At 44.2% G+C, this 21,098-nt stretch overlaps 1 protein-coding gene across 4 annotated transcripts in view; it reads right to left on the bottom strand.

Annotated features, from left to right (window-relative positions):
- Dip2a (disco interacting protein 2 homolog A) overlaps positions 1-21,098 on the bottom strand; it is a 78,228-nt gene that overhangs the window by 52,271 nt on the left and 4,859 nt on the right. For 3 of the 4 annotated variants that reach the window (XM_075979911.1, XM_075979912.1, XM_075979914.1), the window contains exons 2-4: positions 8,827-8,898; positions 2,295-2,411; positions 310-429 (exon numbers count right to left, since the gene is read on the bottom strand). In XM_075979911.1, the coding sequence (XP_075836026.1) occupies positions 310-429; positions 2,295-2,411; positions 8,827-8,898 (309 nt within the window). The remainder of the gene's footprint in view (positions 1-309; positions 430-2,294; positions 2,412-8,826; positions 8,899-21,098) is intronic. The other variant, XM_075979913.1, reaches the window with a different exon arrangement.

Here is a 21,098-nt window from a genome sequence, read left to right as displayed (position 1 = left end):
CACTCCATGAAGTGCCTGTTTTAGGCTCATCTCTTTACTAAAAGGTATAAATACCATCTTAGTTTTTTTAAAAAGTAAAGCCCATACAAAAATGTCACAATAATATAAATATTCACTTGGATAAGAAAAATATCAGAAAAATACAGATTCTTAGGTGAGGAATATGCACATATGTAAACTTTTTAATTTCTACATTTCTCAAACTTGTATTACAGGTTACAGGGTATTCCAATTCAATGAAAATAAATATTATAGCACCAGGTCTATGACACACTCATAAAAATCCATCCTGAAACCATTCATCAGTACCTGGGGGAGTATAGGTTTCCACGGACGAGTGCACAAGGACAGACCGTCTTTTTGAAGGCATCGGCATCTTCCGCTCTTTGTATTTGGCCAAAGCTGCTTGCACGGCTTCTGTGTGGACATCTGCACAAAAGAACAGTAGCGATAGATGTTTTACTACACTGGTTACAATAGTGTTTATTTTCCTTACCCTGAACAGAAGAAAATGATCTGCCTTCCCACTCGCCCCTGCACTTCAGCTTCTCTCTAGATGTTGCTTTCTTGAGGACTCAACTTTTGAACTTGATAAATATTTCCAGTTATAAGTTAAAAAAATAAAAAGCTGTGGACCCCCCCAGAGGTTCACTGGCCAGCCATTTTAGCTAATCAGTAGGCTCACAAAACAAGAACACAAACAAACAAACAAACAAATAAAAATCAAGTTGAAACGTTTTGAAAACGGCAGCCTGGAAATCAATGTCAGCTTGTCAGAATTGTGGTGAGGTCCCACTGAGGATGTTTCAATGATACGCAGCATAGGCAATAGTCACTTCATCTGTTTTTTTTTTAAATATTAAGTGTATTGTGATTGAGGAAGATGGCCGACATCATCCCTGGTCTCCACATCATGCTCTTCTGAACATACATGCACAGGTCGGTTGACACACATGTAGAGCTCAGTTGGTAGAATGCTTACAACAGCAAGTATGAATCCCTGCGTTTCAACCCCAGTACCATATCACAGGGCATTTTGATACATGACCATGTTCTTAGTCCCCAAGATGGCAACGAAAGGATCAGGAGTTCAAGGCCATCTGTCGCTGCATAGTACGTTCCAGGCCAGTTTGGGCTCCGTGGGATTGAGAACTGATCTCAGAATAAAGGGGAAGAGGACAAGATGGCTCAGCAAGTAAAGAAACTTACGACCACCAATCCTGACAACCTAAGTTTGATCCCTAGAATCTACAAAGTGAAAGAAAAGCCAACTCCTGCAAGTTGTTATCTGACCTCCACATGTGAACCGTGGCACACATGCATGCACACATTCACACACATACACACACAAAAATAAACAAATAAGCAAAACGGATTTTAAAAGTTAACCAAACTTAAATATTTATAAAAGCATTGCCAAATAGTGAGAAGACCTATTAAATAAAATTTAAGTTACACCAGTCATACAGTGACTTCCATATCCACAGCCATCACTGAGTCGTCCCAGAGGTCCTGGTGGAGAAGTAGATACAAACAGTACGCATGCTGTCCTGGTAGACAGGAAAGAACTGGTTCTCTAGACACTAGAGAGACGCTTAATCAGTACAGGGCTTGCACAAGGACCCAAGTTTGACCCTCAGAACTCACAGTCTAAAAATACCTAGGTGCACTTGCAATCCCAATGCTAGTGAGGCAGAAATGAGAGGCACACTGGGCTCACTAGCCAGCTCAAACTCAAAGCTTAAAAATAAAAAAACAAAAAAGCAAGTAGATGGCACCTGCATGTATAAGCATACATGCGCACACATACATGCACACACAATTGTCGCAAGCAAGCAACCTCTAAGGCAATCAACATGTACAAAAAGAGAGAGATGGAAACAAACTATCTGAGCCAGGTGTAGTGGTGCACACCTTTGGTCCCAGCATTCGGGAGGCAGAAGCAGGCAGATCTCTGTGAGTCCGAGGTCAGCCTGGTCTACAGAGCAAGTTCAGGACAACCAGTGCTATTACACACATACACACAAAAACCCGTCTCTAAAAACTAATACTAGCTGTCCTAGAACTTGCTCTGTAGACCAGGATAGACCTCGAACTCCCTGAGATCTGCCTGCATCTGCCTCCTGAGTGCTGGGATTAAAGGCGTGCGCCAGCACGACTGGCTGAAACGTAACTACTTCTTCGGTGGACATTCTAGCAAAGAAAACCCAACCCAAAGCCTCGGTAGCCAGAACAGAGCCCTGCCTTCAGTAACCCCACCTCCTACTCCCGCACTTCCAGGGCTAGGAACCTACCTGACCGGAAGCGCTCATCCCTTGAGTTGGTAGCCCGAGACTTCTGTGGTTTAGGTGTAGCTGCAGCCATCAAGGGCCCAGGAAGTCTAGTCTCTGTTTGCAGACATGGGTCTACTCCTGAAACACAGTTTATACCTTGTGTGAACAATTTGCGTTTCCAATTATAAAACCCCATATAAAACAACGTGCATTTCTCTTATATGGCCATACAGTGTGTGCTGCACCCTTCCTGGCATGGCCCTTAAAGCACAGAAGAGCCTCTGGCTTGGGATTAAGGGCCATGAACACGGGCCAGGGCAATGTCCACATCCAAGCTACCTTCTCCCCATACCACTAGACCTCGTCCAGCCTCTAGTTCATAATCATCACGATGACTGCACCCTCAGGGTGCCCTTGGCAACATGGCACCATCACTTCAAGTCTGACGTGAGTCACCGACCTCCGAGAGTGGTTCCTGCGTTTATAGCCCCTTCATAAATCTAAAACGGCCTGTGCTGTTTGTTACTCTTAACAGTCCACAGCGTCATCACAGGTGGCCCTTAAATACGCAGAAAAAGCAGAGAGGTAGAGAATAAAACACCAAGCATGATACTGCACAACTCCAGTGCACAAACTGTCCAGAGGCGGCAAGCTGGTCTAGTCGGCAGCACTTCTGTGGCTCTGCTTCCCAGGGATGGACAGAGAGCACGTCACCTATTCATACGTCCTCAGCCAGCCCACGGCTCACAGTGATAGCACGCGGACCAGAGCCACCCAGGATACCAGTGAGAAATGGCGGGGTACAAATAGCATGGTCACTAAACAAAGTCTCTGCTACTATTCCAATCCAAATCTGCTAACATCTACGAATAGCACAGAGCAAAAACCTTTAGCTGAGACTCAGTAAGAATAAGTTTGATGTAAGCCTTTGTTCGGAAAAGCCTTATAAGACTAGCCAGTGGAGATTCCAGTCTCACTGGCTCCTCCAGCCTTGACCACACCCCCAATACAAGCAGAGTCCATCCCGACTTCACCCTGGGTCAGTGTCCTTCACGGGAACAGAGCGACAGAAGTGGTATTACCTGACTTCTAAGGCTGGTCACACGAAGCAACACAACTCTCTACTGGACTCGGCTATGCCTGTGAATCCCGGCGTGAAAAGCACCAGGTGAGAAAACAGGCGAGGGAGGCAGGTGAGGGGGCCTCCCAGCCCACCTGCTCATCGCTGGACTCTGGCAGTATCCACAAGCGCTAGCGTCTGAGCTGGCCCAGCTGCAGGTCTCTGAGCACAACAGATCTGCGGTGCTGTCTAGTGTGGCCGGTTATACAGCCTGGAGAATGGGGAAAGGCTACTCCAGAAACAGACCTATACTTAACTCTTCCAAATCTGAGCGTGCAGGTGCGCCCTACACACACACAGGCGCACGCACAGGCGCACACACACACATGTGCACGCACACGCACACACGCATGGCACATATACAAATACATGACAATCCTGAACAGTGGCCCTACTGGGCTAAAGAACTACTTTAGAGTTTCACTGAAGAACACTTAGTCCCAGGCACGACTACGAAGTGGTACACTGCACAGAGGTGTATATGTACATTCCAAAACATGGATGCCTTTATCCTTTAGATAGATAAAATATTCATCAAAGACAACAAAAACTGATCTAAATTACTGGATAAAGGTGAGGTTTTTTTTGTTTGTTTGATTTTTTTTGTTTGTTTTTGATTTTTCAAGACAGGATTTCTCTGCGTAACAGCCTTGGCTGTTCTGAAACTCACTCTGTAGACCAGGCTGGTATCAAATTCACAGAGATCCACCTGCCTCTGCCTCCCAAGTGCTGGGATTAAAGGTGTGCATCACCATCACCTGGTTTACTTTGTTGTTGTTATTGTTGTTTTGAGACAGAGACAGAATCTCACTGTGCATTCCTAACCAGTCTGGAACTTGCCATGTAAACCAGGCTGGTCTTGAATTCAAGGAACTCACCAAGGCCCACCTGCCTCTGCCTCCTAAGTAGTAGGACTAAAAGCCTTAGGCACCACACCAGCCTTAAGTTTGCTTTGTTTTAAATTATGTATATGTGGTGGTGGAGGTGGTTTGAGTGCAGTGCCTGTGGAGGCCAGAGAGGGCGTCAGATCCCCTGGAGCTGCGGTTACAGGTGGTTCTGGAGCAGAGCTCTCGTCCTCAGGAACAGCAGGACATGCTCTCCTCTGCTGAGCCGTCTCTCTCTCTCTCCAGCCCTCACACGGTACACGTTTAATTTTAGCAGGTATTGAGAGATAACTTTCCGGTAAGGCTGCAGGGATTCACACTCCTACAAGCAACATGTGGAAGTGCTACATCCTCACACATTGCTCAACGCTGAGTTTAGAGAGAGCTTAAGGATTCTTCCAACCCAAGAGGAGAGCTCACTTTATGCATTTCCATATCTACTAGTAAAGTTGGACATGATTTAGCGTTTATTACCCACTTATATTTCCTGTTCTTTGAATTTCTTTCTTCCACATAGAAATTTATGTTCTTTCATATGTCTGGATATTGGTTATTTCTTCTAAATATATATTATATATATAATATCTATTCACGCGCACACACACACACACACACACACACACACACACACACACACATATGGTTTTTTTTCGAGACAGGGTTTCTCTGTGTAGCCTTAGCTGTCCTGCAACTAGCTTTGTAGATCAGGCTGGCCTCAAACTCACAGAGTTCTGCCTGCCTCTGACTCCCGAGTGCTGGGACAAAAGACGTACGCTACCACGCCAGGCCCAAATATATTTTATGATCCCAATGTAGGTTCTCTATTTTTCTTGCTAAGCATATTAGTAAGTATTTTACAGTGTATTTTCATTTTAAATGAATTTTTTACATTTCAAAATAGAACTATTGAAAAATGAAAGCTGAGCCAGACATGGTGGCACATGCTTTTAATCCTAGCACTTGGGAGGCAGAGGCAAACCGATCTCTGAATGTAAGGCCAGCCTGGTCTACAGAGCAAGTTCCAGGACAAACAGGGCTGTTACACAGAGAAAACCTATCTCAAAAAAAAAGCAAAAACAGAAAGAAAAATAAAAGCTACTTATTATCACATATTCTCTCGTTATAATAGCAATAAAACCCAAAACTCTTACCATTACCACAGCTAACTAAGCAGCCTTCTAAGCACACAGCGATGTCCTGCACACAGAGATCACTGCCTTTATTCTCTAGCACTTACCCAGCTTTGCCCCCACACCTCCCGATATCAATGCGACCAACAGAACTGTGTGCTGTGAGGGAAACCAGCACCCTCTACACCTTGGCCAGGACTGGGAACAGCTGAGACATGCTTAATGGTCGGTTGTGATTTTTGGAAAAATAGGCTTTAAGAAGTTTTAACAGTTTCTATTAATGCCAATTTTAGTGTGGCTTTTTATTTGTTTGTTTGTTTGTTTTTTGAGACAGGTTCTCTCTATTATGTAGCTGTGGCTAGCTTTTAACTCACTATGTATACCAGGCTGTCCTCGAACTCACAAAGCTCTACCTCCCAAATGCTGGGAATAAAGGTGTGCACCACCACACCCTCAATTTACAGTTTTTGCTTTGAATGAACAAATACCAATATATAACCTGCATCTTTAACACTCTTTTTCTGTTATTTATAAGTATACTAGTACTTATAGTACTATAAGTAGCAGAAAGCACGTGCAATTTGAGAAGCATTACAGAGGGGAAAATGCAGTCACTGCCCAGGTTAAAGCATGGGGGTGGAGATGGCTCAGTGCTCACCAGTCCTCGCTGTTCTTACGGAGGACTGGAGTTCAGTTTCCAGAACCCATCTGACATCTCACAAGCACCTCTACTCCAGTTCTAAGTTAGAACTTCTGGTCTCCAGGGCATGTATGTGTTGCACAGGCACACACAATACATAAGCAAAACACACTCATAAAAAAGAAATCTTTTGAAGAAGCAGCAACAGTATTATTATTATTATTATTATTTAAGCATGGACTAACAAGAAGGACCAGCAAGTAAGGTGCTAACTGTACCATGCTAACAAGCTGGATTTGATCATCAGAACCCATATAAAAAAGTCGGATGTGGTAGCACACATCAGTGATCCCAGCACGTCTATGGATAGACAGGAAGTAAAAATAAGAGAGTCATCTAGAAGCTCACTGGCTAGCTACAGGAGTTCACAGCACAGCAGGAAAGCGAGACCTGCTTCAACAAATGAAAGGAGAGAAGCAACTTCCAAGAGTTATCCTCTAACTAGCACATACATACTATACTTGGGCACACTCAGAGTTCTCTCTCTCTCTCTCATTTAAAAAAAGAAAAAGAAGTACAGCTTTCAGGTAGCTGAAGATCACATATGGCCTACCCAATCCAATCTCACCTCTACCAGGAAATGGTGTCCTAGAAATCAATTTCCATTCTGTATAAATCTGTTTCCTTTTCCTTCTTTAACAACTTTCATAAGGGTCCCTGGTATGGCTTTTCACAGCTTACTTATTTATATTATCATTGCTACTGTTTTAGTCAGGATCTCATTGGACAGCCCTGGCTAGCCTATAACTCAGTATGTAGACTAGACTGGCCTCAAATTCACAGTGGTCCACCTGCCTCTGCCTCCCCAGTGTCTGGTGTGTTTTTAAAGCTCATGCTGGCCACACTGCTCTGTGATGCCCTTCCAAACCATCATCTCACTGAGGCTCATCACTGATGCTGTCTAGATGCTGTGGCATTCCATGGTCTCCGTGCTGTTGAGCAGGACTGGAGATCTTGGAGTTGAGGGTCACGATGGACATCCTTTGTACCTAGTGGAGAACTGTGGCACCATGCGACACAGACTCCAATGTGGATGTCAGGCTCTGGCTTTAATCTGCGCTTCTCTGATTATCCGAGAGGTTAGAGTTGTTTATTATTATTATTATTATTACTATTACTATTACTATTATTATTATTATTATTACTATTACTATTACTATTATTACCGACTGGCTATTTCATTCTATGAAATGCCTATTTAAGTCTTTGCCCATTTTTCTCATCACACTAGGAAATTTGGGCTCCTGGTGGCACAGGCTAGACTCCTCATGCTCAGTTGTCCCCGTGCCTCTTGCTATCCCCCTAGCCATGCAGATGGACAACATGTCTTCTGCTGCAGAAAGAGCCACTAGGCCACCTGTACATCCTGGGGCCATTCTTAAACCACGACGTCATAACCATCCTCTTTCAATCTCTCTGTGGTATCTTTTGATTAAAAAAGGAGGAGGAGGAGGAGGAGGAGGAGGAAGAGGAGGAGGAGGAGGAGGAGAAGCTATGAAGTTTAAAGTGTCCCAACTTATAAATCTTTTCTTTTATGGCTATTGTTGTACTAGTCACATCTCTGGCAATTTAAGAAACCCTTCCTATTTTGAGATGGCAACACCTCCCTGTAAGATCTCCCAAGGACGCTGCAGTTTCTGCCTCTCACACTTGGGCCTAACAAACCTGAAGTTAACTTTGGTGTCGGTTTTATATATTTTACATAGGTACAGGCAGCTATGCCAGCACCCTAGTCACGTGCCCTCTCCTAAACCAAGACCATGTGTAATATGTGTGCATCTGAGCTGGCCTTCCTGTGCCACCTGTCCTTGCAAAGTGACCCATTCTCGGTGATGACAGCCTTATAATAACTGAGTGACTCGCCAGACAAATTCTCCCATCACGTTTTTGGATCTCCTGATCTTTTGTACTTAAGACATTGTGAAATTCCATTAAAAAATATTCAAAATAGCAGCTGGGCATGATGGTGCATGCCTTAATCCCAGCACTTGAGAGGCAAAGGTAGGCAAATCTCTGTATTCAAGGCCAGCCTGGTCTACAAAGCGAGTTCTAGAACAGCCAGGACTGCTACATAGAGAAACCCTGTCTCAAAAAAACAACCAAACAAACAGAAAAACAAAACAAAATCAAAATAATGAATATATCAAATCTATAAATTAATGTGCAAAGAATTAAAAAATATACACTATGTGTCCTTGTGTAGTAAGGAAATATATCAGGCACACTCTATGACCACAAAAATAGAATAAGCTGCCAGATGGTGGTGCACACCTTTAATTCCACCACTTGGGAGGTAGAGGCAGGAGGATCTCTGTGAGTTTGAAGCCTGCCTGGTTTACAAAGTGAGTTCCAGGTCAGTCAGAGCTGTTGCACAGAGAAACCCTGTCTCGAAAAACCATAAAACAAAAAGTCCTGTTTGGTAGTGAGATCGGTATCAAGCCAAAGTTGTAAATTATAATCTACATCCCTTATTTTATCATCTAATAACAGACGTATTATTCAGCCCTTAATAAAATATAAAATGTATACCAATTTTTAAAATACAAAATTAGTCCTTATTTATTATTATTAGTTTGCAGTGTTAGGAATCATCCCCAAGATCACATTAGGCAAGTGTTCTACCGGTAAGCCACACCCCCAGGCCATTAAGTCAGCTTTTATATCATGTTTTCTAGGACAGTGTATTTGTCACTAAAACAAAAGAAAGTGCTGGCCTTACCTTGAATGAGGGGACTGTAACGAGCCAGCAGCTTCGCCCTTTTCTTTTCATATCCTTTCTGAGTGATGTCACCTAAAACAGCCATGGGAAAAGAGAATGTCATTACTCATACAGCTCCAAAGAGATTTGTGTGTACGTGTGAGGGTGCACATGTGTGTACACATGGAGGCCAGAGGTCAACCTTAGCACCCCTAACTACTCACCCTCTGTTTGGAGACACAGTAGGCTGGAGCTAACCAAGAAGGCTAGGCTGGTTGACTACCCAGTGAGCCACAGGGACCCCAGGGAACATTTTCTTCTCTGCCTCCCTAGTGAGTCCCAGGAACCCCAGGGACTATTCTCCTCTCTGCCTCTCCAGCACTGAATTTTAGGCATGTTCCACAGCTATCTTTTAATGTATGTTCTAGGGATCAAACTCAGTAACTCGTGCTTGTGCAGCCAGCATTTTACCAATTAAACCATCTCTCCAGCCAGTTCTAAGATTTTTAATTAAAAGAGACAGCTCAGTGAGTAAAATTCTGAATAATGACAAGAACCTGAATTTGGATCCTCAGAGCCCACCAAAAGCTTGATGTTGTAGCGCATAACTTCAACCCAGCATTCCTATGATGCAGTGGGAATCAGAGAGAGCATAGTACCTGGTTCTTACACAAAACTACGCGTGCTAACAGGGGATCTTCATTATTTTTATGAAGATTTTAGACCAGAAATGTATAGTGCAACAATCCTGATTACTAAATCATAGTTCAAATGTTAATATAGTTTTAACTATTACCACTTTGGGGGGTTTTCTAGTGTTTTCTAAGCCCTCCTCCTTCATCTTCCACTTCCTTCCAGACAAAAAGGTAGAAGGATGCTGAGTATCTAAAAAACACAGCTGCTGAGTGCCCAGCCAAGTATTTCCTTGAGCAGAATTCATCGTGACTAGGGTGTGTCAGGATAGAAACAGACACCTTGGAGTGGCGGACATTTCCATTAAGGCTCACTAAAGTTCTAGGCGTACAGTAATATATTCTCCTGTACAAGGGAGGCCTATGCCAGGGAAGGTCAGTCCTGTGGGACAGACAGGCAGTCACTAGAGTACAAGCTGGGCCACCACAAAGCCCTTCCCACTAGCCAGTCCTTCGTCTACAGCCTATTGAAGAGCAGCCTGGGCAATCAGGCAGTCGGATATCTGGAGATGTCACTGTCCTGAGGTTCTGTCCCACCCTTACAAGCAACTTGTTCTGTGGCCCTGTGTGCACACGCATGTGCATGTGTACTTCTTTGTGCTTATATATTTTCACTTGACCTTGAGCTGGCATTATTCCACAAATAAATCTTTCTCCTGTTGCTGTTGTTTTTTTCCCCTAAGTGCTCCATTTGTAACACCAACCCATCCTCAATGGGTGAGCAAATCTGATTCACTGCTCTGACCTGAGGATACCTGGAGAGCCACCATCCTCACCTCACCCATCAGTGGACGACACTGGGCCTTGAACACACCCATAGTATCTTCTAGAAGGGTACTATCATCTTACTGGCTACTCAAACCCCAATTCCCATGACCAACATCACTACAGCACACATAGGGTCATGGGGATTAGTCTCATTAGATTCAAGATAATACTTCATGATTTAAATTATTAAAATTTCAATTTATGCTGGGTGGTGGTGGTACATGTCTTTAATCCCAGCACTCAGGAGGCAGAGGCAGGTGGATCTCTGTGAGTTCGAGACCAGCCTGGTCTACAAGAGCTAGTTCCAGGACAGGCTCTAAAGCTACAAAGAAACCCTGTCCCCCGACCCCCCCCCAAAAATTCAACTTATGTACAATGTTAAAGCATAAATATTTTAAACATATATTAAAACTATATTTACTCTAGAATATATTCAAATGTGACTAAATCAAAAATTAAAAAACTAAGACAGGGTTTCACTATGCAGCCATGGATCTCCCTATGGAGATGAGGCTGGCCTTGAACCATGTGCCTCTGCCTCCTGAACATTGGATTAAAGGCATATATCACCATACCAGCTATAGTTCTGTCTTAAAAGAAGGTTACAATGGTGAGAGTACCAAAGGGCACAGAGATTAAACATGTCAGGTGCCTACTTGATGCTCACCATAAGATAAAAGCGATCTTATTTTGTCACCTGACACAGAACCAGTCACAGATGCTCACATCACAGTGAGGATACATCCCATGAACCCACAGAAGCTCACATCACAGTGAGGATACATCCCATGAACCCACTAGAAGTTAGATGAAACCTTACTCAAAAATTAATTTAACACAGAGACTACCAAGTATCGCACCTCAGCCTGGGCTTCAAGCCCAGTGGCTCTCAGCAGGCTGCTGTGAAAGAGTGTCACAAATGGAAAAAGACCAAGCGGCAAAAGGTCTGGTTGCTACTGGGTACGGGTCACTTTCAAACCAACATGCAGCTGAAACATGCTAAGTCAGACCACTACGTCCATGATCACCTGCGTTCTGTTTTCCCGTGTGGCCTGCTGCCCTCATTTTCACATGCCCACCACGACTGACACCGGGGTACAGCCACAGAGAGCAGGAAGGGTCTGAATGGACTAGAATGGAATCCTGGCACAAAGCTGGCTCCCTGGAGAAGAGGGGACTCTGTACAAGTTTTCTAAACCCAAGTTCAATTCTCTTTCACAGAGAACAATAACACACAAACAAAGGCAAACAACAGAGCCTTGTTCCCCAACCACTGCGCAAAACTGGTGCGGCCCTGATAGGAGGCAGATAGCACTGTTTATGCCGGAACATCCAGGCATCTGTGGGCTCTGGAGAGAATCCCAGCCTACCACTGGGCTGTTCTCTGGTGGTCACAGGGCAGGCAGCTGCTCTCCCAGGCTTCCAGGTAGGGACAACATGAAACTTCAGCAAGTCGCCACTACTTTAGAAACAGACTTGGGATCCCAAAGCCCAGTAAAAGTCGTTACCAGAAGCACTGAATTACTCTACAAAGGCAGGTAGTAAATGCTGTGGTGATAGCAAATAACTGGATGGCCTGTCTATCAGAAAAAGACAGGCACACATCTTTGCTACATAATCTGTTGGCTTGTAAAACATCCTGGTACTTGCCATACTGTGGATGGATATCACGGATTCATCACCTCCAATCAAGAAAAAGAGAAAGCTGAACAACAATATAAAATGATCCTGCTCTGAAAAAATTAAGCATATGTGTGTTTACATATACATGTGTATACACACACACACACACATATATATTATAGAATCCTACCTATTCTGTGTGGCTATGCCATGGCGTGTGCATGGGACCAATGTCCACCTTGTTGGGCATATGAAAACAATGGCAGCTGGTTACATATGAAGACAGATGATCCCTGACATGATATATATACACACATATACATGCACGTCAATGCGAATTATGTGCCATGGGCAGAGACTATTGCAGGGAGGAACAACACAGCATTAATCCTGCCTATCTGGCTTCAGACAGGGTGTGAGACAGGTTTCTATTTTTATTTCATATACTTCTACACCTCTGTAATTTTTAGCATATAACCATGTGCCCTTTTGTATGGAAGAATGTGTGGCAGGTGATTTGGCAATGCTTTGGTTATACAAGAACTTACTGAAGAAAACTAGGTAAATTCTATGTATCATTTCTGAAACTTCTAGTGAAACTATTTTTTTTTCAAAATAAAAAGTTAAAAAATATTTGTGGAAAACTGTATAGAATTAGTATTATTTCTTTTTAAAATTTACTTTGATCTTATATGTACGAATGCTTGCTTGCATGTATGTATGTGAGCCATGTGTGTGCTCGATGCGTTCAGAAGCCAGATTAGGGCATTGTATCCCCTGGAACTAGTTAAGGGCGTTCGTGAGGACCATGTGAGTGCTGGGAATCAAACCCAGATCTTCTGCAACAGCAGCCAGCAAGTGTGCGTAACCACTGCACCATCTGTTCAGTTCCACATTTCTTCTTTCTTTTTAAAAATATGCTTGCTGACGCCTGCCAGCAGTACCTTATAGTATAGAAGACTTAGGTTTCAGGAGACATTTACATTATAAATGTGACTTCTTTAATAACTATGGGACTAGTTATCACTTCACTGAGTCTGAGCAGTCATTGTTTGTCAGAAATTGATTCATTTTATCAAAAGCTATTGAACATGCAGAGCTCTTTAACATAAAGAACCCCTTAACACTTGGGTCCACAGCAACACTGCCACTTCCATCCCTGATTGGTAATTGGTGTCTTGGTATATACACCGTATAAAATGACTCAGCAATAAAAAGGAATGGATTACAGACAGCTTAAAATTACATATATATGTATATGTATGGATGGATGGATAGATGGATGGATATGGATGAATCTCTAAGATATTATAACAAATAAGTCATTTTCAGAAAGGCGTATCTTCGTGACACTAAATGACACGGATAGAGAAGACATCCACAGCTGCAGGTTCTTTGGGCTGGGGGCTGGGACTGTAAAAGGGTGGCCGAGGGCTAGTTCCAAACACAAGGGTCGAAAGTCGTAGAACCCAGAAAGACAATCCACCTTACTGCGCAGCTGCGGTATGGACAGACGGTCAATACTGAAAAGTGAAGACTGAGCATGCTTCCAGAGCTCTTGCAGGTCTAGCTCATCCATTTTTGATGAAAAGACTTTGTACATGTTAAGTTTAATAAGCATCTTCTTTTATCTCAAAGTTTTTAAAGACATGGAAAATGTATTCACCAAATGAATATTCACACAGGGGATTCCACTTATGGTAACGGCAGAATTATTGGGCCCTTAAAAAAAAAGGCTTCCTCATTGAAACAACTAGGAAGACTTCATTTTAGTTTTCTTTTTTAATCTGAAGAATAAAACTAGAAAAGAAGTGAAGAATCAGAGGCTAATTTCCTGCTGTGAGAGTCTGCCAAAAAAAAAAAAAAGTCGAAAGCAGGTCACTGGGCTAAGCTGAGCTGTAACAGATACACACAGAGCTCCAAGCTCACCAAAGAAAAGGAGCCCTGGGAAGTACACAGAAAACAGAGGATCCAAGTCAGCAAAATGGTTCAGTGGGTGAAGCCTGGTGACTTGAATCTGATCCCTGGAGTTTACATGGTGGATGAAGAAAACAGACCTCTACAAGTTATCCCCTGACCTCCGCATACACACACTCCATGGCACGCATGCACATGCGCACACACGGAGAGACAGACAGACAGAAACGGTCTGGTGCTCACTTTAGCCCACTTTATCCATGAGCAGATAATGAGATCTTGGCTTGCCTGTGCCCACCCACATGCCAAGGCAAAAGTGAACCTGCTATGGAGAGAACATGACATTAACTAGAAGCAAAAATTCACACCACAGATACAAAGTCTAGCATTTGAATAGAAATGACTAGGCAGATACGGCAGGATGAAACGACAGCTAAAATCCATGGAATTCAAAAATAACCATGATCACTATGTTTTATGAATAAATTAAAAAGCATGATTATGAATGTAAATACCTAAACCCGGAGCTAAAAGATGCCATCTTAAATCCAAGAATGAATTTAATCATATAGGCAAACCATAAATTAAAGATGATCAAGGAAACATACAGATACGCCATCAAAACTGCAAAGATGGATGATGCCTTTAGTAGCAGCTATTTGAGAAGCTTCAGCAAGAGGATCACAAGTTCAAAGTCTGCCTAAGCTACACAGTGAGTTCAAGGCTAACCTAGGCAACTTAGGGAGACTATCTCAGGGGAAAATTAAAAAGAGCTGGAGTTACAACTCAATGGCAGAGTTCATACCTGTAGAGGTCCCAGGTTAAATCCTACACCACCAGCAAAACAACCAAAGATCTACGTGGCTCTCTGGAGTCAATCTAAGTAATTCTATTAAAGCTGTTGGGGGCGGTTCTCATGAAAACTGACAAGCTGGCTCTAAACCGCTATGTGGAAACACAAAGGGCCGAAGTTAGTTGTATCAAGCTTAAAGATCAAAGCAGAATAAAAGGACAGATTTAATGCTCTGAATACAGACTTACTATGCTACAGAAGAGACTAGAGTAGCTACTAAAACCGACAAGCGGGAGCAAGGGCCAGAGTCATCCAGGCAATGGGAAACATTGTCACTTCCATGAGTGTCCAGTGACTGAAGAGCCATGTTGCAGCAGAAATGAAATTCTTCCATACCATACACAGAATTAATTTCCATTCACACTGAAGTGTGAAAGGTAAGATCAGAGCTTCTAAATAAAATAAAATAAAATAAAAAATAAAAATAAAAAATAATAATAAAAAAAAACCCACACAGGAATTACCCTCACAGCCAGGAGCAGGGAAAGAACTCCAAACCTGGACACAAAGGACACTACTCACACTGGAAGAGATAAAACACGTTAGCCCTCTAATATAGTGAATAATCTCAGCGGTGAAAAGATACAACCATGGGAAGTCTTTCTCCTCTCTGAAACGTCGCGGCGGGAGGGGACTAGATGAGCTTCCTGTGACTACTGTAACAAATCACCATGAACTTGGAGACAGACAACAGAAGAAAAGTATTTTCATCTCATGGCTCTAGACGTCTGGGCTCCAAAATTAGTTCTAATGAGCCAAAAGCAGGTGGCAGAAGGACCTCCCTCCCTCTGAAGGCTCTGGGAGAAGTCTTGCTTTGGCTCTTCCATCTTCAGGATGCTGACATTCTCTGGCTTGTGCCTGCATCACGGCAACCTAGCCAGACACTTAAATGGCCTTCCCCAACCTTTGTGTGTGTCTAACCTTCCCTCTGCCTCTTTCTTCCAAAGACACTTGTAATGGGATGTAGGACCCAACACGAACCCTGCATAACTCAAGTCAGGACCCTTAGCCACATCCACAAAGTTACTGGTTGTAGTTCCAGGGTTTAAGAACTGATAACTGGACCCAGGAATAGGTCCTAAGTATACTAAAGTGAGCACCCAATGACACAGATTCAGATGTAAGCGTGGACATACAGATGTAGACACAGCTGGAGTCTTAGTTCCCCTGCATCTTAGAAAGGGTACACAGCCTTCCCTGGCATGCCTCGGGCAAGCTTCCCTAGACTAATGCTACCACATCCACTCTACCAAACCCTGCAAAATCATATCTTTAAAAGAGATTTCTTTTTATGTTATGTGTATGAGTGTTTTGCCTGCATGTATGTAAGAGCACTGTTTTATGTTCTGGGTGCCCAGAGGCCAGAAGAGGGCACAGGATCCCCTGGAACTGAAGTTACTGATAGTTGTAAGCAGTCATTAAGCTTACAAGTCAGTCAGCTGGGTACTGAACCTGAATTTTCTGCCAACACAGCAAGTGCTCTTAACCTCTGAGCTATCTCTCTACCTAAATTCTCACTTTTAAACATTTATTGATTTGATACATGTGTATATGACAAGCACATGTAGGCCAATTCTCTGACCTTTCCTTCCTCATGTGAACTCAAGACATCTGGTGGCAAGCACCTCTACCCAAGGAACTACCTTGCTGACCCCCGACCAATTCTTATTAATGGTTTATACCAGCTTCACATTTCTGGATACATATTTATAGATACATCAACCTATAAAGTAAAAGTGAGGCTTTGAGAAAAACCCAGGGTGCCATAGTTCTTCTCCCTCCAGCGATGTGTCCAGAGCTGATGCCTCTACTTCATACCAGCAGCTGCCACCCGGGGCCTGGCCCATGATAGTAAGTCCAGTCCCCTCTCTTCCTGGGCTCTTCTGTGTCAGTGTGTCTATGCTGCTAGGTGCTCTCTCTAGCCTACTGAGTGGACTGTGGAAAAATGTTGGGGCCAGCTCAGCAGACCGCTCATCTTCTGTTTGTTTCAGAATGCCCTCAGGAAGCTAATGTTGTAGGATGCAGCTGTAAGCCCCAGCTACACTGCAGGATGATGCGCTGCCCTGATGAGAGGAGGATTCACAACATGTGGCCACTGCTCGCTGAGGACACACTACAGGAACGGGGCGCCAGGCAAGAGGCACAAGGGTGATGCTGGTCCCTCACGCTGTTTCCATGGGAATGCGTCTTCTGGCAAAGGCTCCTCACCCCAGTAGATGAGCACCCTACCCTAAATCTCTTCAAATCTCTAAGACCTAGGTGCATCTCCCCTCTCTTGGCAGAAATGAACTTTGACCTTCAGGATAAAGGGTAGCCTAAAAGCCAACAGAAGCCCTCAGAGTGCACAGCCGGATCCACACTCCACCACCCGGGCAGAGGGCCTGGCCTGGACAGACAACAGGGTTTTCCCCTGAACAAGACACTCCTTCCTCTCTGTCAGCAAGGGCCTGAGGTGAGAAACCTAGGCCATCTCCAGGCCTGGCCAACACCACCAGAACAGTACGGAAACTCTCCTCTGAGTCCAAGTGCTGCTGTGTGGGGAAGATAAACATGGGTGTTCCTAAAGAAAGGGGAGAGAAGAGGGTGCTACAATCACACAGGAAGACTCAGCAAGCTGAATGAGAGCGAGACGGTCCCTCAGTTCTGCTAGTCGCTCTCAGCTCAAAGATTTGTAACCAGCATGCGAGAGCCGGTCCACGTACAAACACCTTCAAAACCACCAACCGCAAGTGACATATCACGAGGGTGGCAAACTGGCACGTTACACGCAAGGGCATTCAACTAACATACACAGGATACAGGAACAGGCGCACTCTCAGAACACCCAAACCACCAAGCTGCCGAGGTGTATCAGCCTTAGTCTAGCCCCAATTCAGCTGCCAGCCTCTTCCCGTTTGGCCAGTCTCATCACAGGAATGGGGTTTCTCCTACACATCCTCTGCTGCTCTCCTCCTCTTCAAGGAAACGCCAGTCCCGAGGAGGTTACAGGGGCTGGAAGAGAGCTTCCAACCCTTCCTGTCTACCTATGCTCCATGAACATGGTTCTCTGATGGAAGAGACCCTCACCGGCACAAGGACTCCCCATCTTCAGAGTCCTAAACAACCTCCAGCCCCCCGAGATTTCTCCTTTGGTTTAAATGTCACTCCTTAAATGCCTTTCTTGTTGAGCCCCAAGGACACTCAGGCCTGCTGATCCTGAACAGATGCAGTCACCCTCACCCACCTGTTCTGCATTGTCTATACAACCCTTAGCATGACCTAAACCCCTGTCCCCTCTCCTGAACATTATGGTCCCTCAGACAGCACATCCACGTCAGGGCCAACCCCTCAGCACACAGTGCAGGGCAACAATGAACGAAACACCCATCTGTGGCCCAAACCTCTCCTTAGAACTCAGACTGGAAGTCTGTAATTCACAATGATTCCCCAGGGTTCTGTTCAGACAGGTTCTTTCTTGAAACGCTCACATCTTCCCGTGCCTTTTCCCCTCAAGTTCTGCCATCTGTGACTCTACCTACAGGCCTAGGTCTTCAGCCTTCATTTCTCACCGCCCACTCTGCACCCCCAACTCCACCCTCTGCAGTCACGGAAAGCCTGAATATCCCCGCTTCCTCTCAGCCACAACCCAATCCGAGCAGCCATTCTCATCTGGAAACACCGCTTCCCAGCTGGTTTTTCTCGTTTTTCTTCTGCAAATGAAGCCAGGTGTGGTAGCACACACCTTTAATCCCAGAGGCAGAGACAGGTCAGTCTCTCTGAATTGGAGGCCAGTCTGTTCTAGATAATGAATTTCAGGTCAGTCAGAGCTACATAATGAGACCTTGTCTAAAAAAAAAAAAAAAAAAAAAAAAAGGAGGAGGAGGAGGAGGAGAAGAGAAAAAAGAGAATATATGGAATACTGGTGGATGTCACTGTTCAACAATTGCCACTGGTTTTTAGACAAAACTTCTTTTTACTTTTTCTTTATTTTTGAAGATCATACATGTATACAATGAAGTATAATCACACTACCCCCATTCCCCACTCCAATTTCATTTTTTTTTAATAGCCCACTGAGTCCAGTTGCTGTTGCCTTTGTGTGCACTGGTGAGGTGTCACCAGCGGGATCACAGGGCCCCTATCAGTATACATCTTCAAAAAGAATGCTGTTCTTCCCCACAAACTGCCGCTGCCCACAGCTCTGCAGTAGGGAGTGTGGCCTAGACATCACCCACCCCGTCTATGCCAGGATTTTGACCGGCAGGACTTGCACATTTCATGAGTGCAACAACAGCCCATGTCCAAAGCACAGCCCTGCAAAGCCCCCCTCCCCGGCTTTTGGTGCCTAAATTCTTTCTGCCTCTCCAAGCCTTATGAGAGATGATGGGGCAGGGGTCGTGATGCAGAGGCCCTATTTAGTGCTGAGCAACTCAGTCTTTTATTCTCAGTACCCATCTCTCCACTGACTGCCACCCGCTACAAAAAGAAGCCTCTCTGACCAGCTAAGAACAGGGAATCTATGGCTATAAACATAAATACTGAGAGGACTCTTAAGAGTATGACCACTTAGCAAATTAACTATAGCAGGTCGGTTCTGCCCTAGGACCTGTGACCTCCTCAGCCATGGGCTTTTGATGGGGATTACAGTACCAAGCAGGAAACTCCCTTCTGTGGCGTACACTCCAAATCCAGTCGTTACCCTATGCCAGTCATGCCGCTACCACAGCAACGGACACATCCTGACTGGCCAGTTGGTGTTGTGAGGTCAAGCACTGGTAAGACCATTGGTGTCTTTTTCTCTCAGCAGGCTGCACAGGACCTTCTGGAACTAGGAAGGTAGCCAGTAGGGAGAAAGGTCCCTGGTCAGTTTGAAATTGATTTCTCTATGTCCTACACATAGTAGCGTCTTCAGCAATGTGTTCTTACCATGTAATCACAACGGGCAACCCAGGACAATGGAAATAACCGGTGTCATTTTGGAGACCTCTGGGACATTTTTTGATCAATAACTAGTAGGAAGGTAATCCATGCCTTCCACCATGATTTTCATTTAATAATCCATATATTTTGGGAGTAATGCTGTCCACATATGAGGTGAAATTCTATTCAAACTGTCTTTGAGAGCTGCGTTTTGAGATGAGCTTACTAAGGGCTTCCCATACATCACTAGTTCTGGTTAACCCACCCGCAACTGCTTCTCTCCTTCATGTGCCCTGATTTCCAGCTCATCTCCCTCCTCTTTGATTGCATGTATTCTACCAGATTTCCAAATGGATTGTTAGACCATAGGCTAACAATACACACTACCTCTGGGTTAACCCTCCCTTCTGCTCTCTGGTTTCCCCTATATCCCACACCCATCCTGGCTTAAGCGGCCTCCTCTTTCGCTTCATGTTGTCTTAGCTGTGCTTTATGAGGTACCATTTGCTGACTGTTGGTCTTACTTTCTGGGTTACTGGAGGAACCCAGTAGCTTTTGCTCAGAGACCCCATGCCCCTATAAGTTGAAGTGTACTCCCTATTTCCCCCCAACAATCTCACAGTATCATTCATATTCTTAAAATTTTATTTGTATTTTATGTAATTGGTGTTTTGCCTGAATCTATGTCTGCGTGAGGGTGTTGGATCCCCTGGAACAGGAGTTACAGACGGTTCTGAGCTGCCATGTGGGTGCTGGGAACTGAACCTGTGTCCTCTGGCAGAGCAAGTGCTCCTAACCCCTGAGCCATCTCTCCAGCCCAGACAGTTGAGATCCTTGATCAATTTGGAGTTCAGTTTGGGGCCGGATAAGGATCTAGTTTCATTTCGGTGCATTTTGAAACCCAGATTTCCCATAGTATTCTTTTCATTCAGGGTTGCTTTGGCGATCTTTGTTCTTTTCTGCCTTCACGTTAAGTTTTGGGATCTTTTCTCTGTGTCTGTGAAGAACAGTGCAGGAATTTTTATTAGAATTGCATTGAGGTTGCAGATTACTTTGGGCAGGACGGTCATTTTCACAATATTCATTTTTTCCATCCATCAGCATGAGCTGTCTTTCCACTTTCTAGTGTTTTTCTCATTTTTTCTTCTTTAGTATCTCCAATTTTTCACGTAGAGGTCTTCTGTTTCATTGGTCAAATTTATTTCCAGGTACTTCGCTTTTTGTGTGGTTACTGCGAATGGGTTTGCTCCCCTGATCCTCTCTGTCACCGGTTTATGAGAAGGCTACTGAGTTTTGTATGTTGATTTTGCACCTTGCCACTTTGATGTCTTTCTGAGCCCTTAAGGGTTTCTGGGTGGAGTCTTCTGGGGTTTCTGACATAAAAAATCACTTCTTCTGAAAAAGGGGATACATTACTTCTTTTCCTACTTGTATCTCTTTTATTTGCTTCCCTTATAACACTGTCCTAGCTAGACTTCAAGCACTATATTGAAGAAGTGGAGAGAGCAGACATTCTTGCCTTGTCCTTGATACCATCAGGA

This window comes from Microtus pennsylvanicus, chromosome 7 (assembly GCF_037038515.1).
Source record: "Microtus pennsylvanicus isolate mMicPen1 chromosome 7, mMicPen1.hap1, whole genome shotgun sequence".
Lineage (NCBI taxonomy): Eukaryota > Metazoa > Chordata > Mammalia > Rodentia > Cricetidae > Microtus > Microtus pennsylvanicus.
The sequence above is the reverse complement of the archived record's forward strand: the minus strand, read 5'-3'. Positions and strand labels throughout refer to the sequence as shown.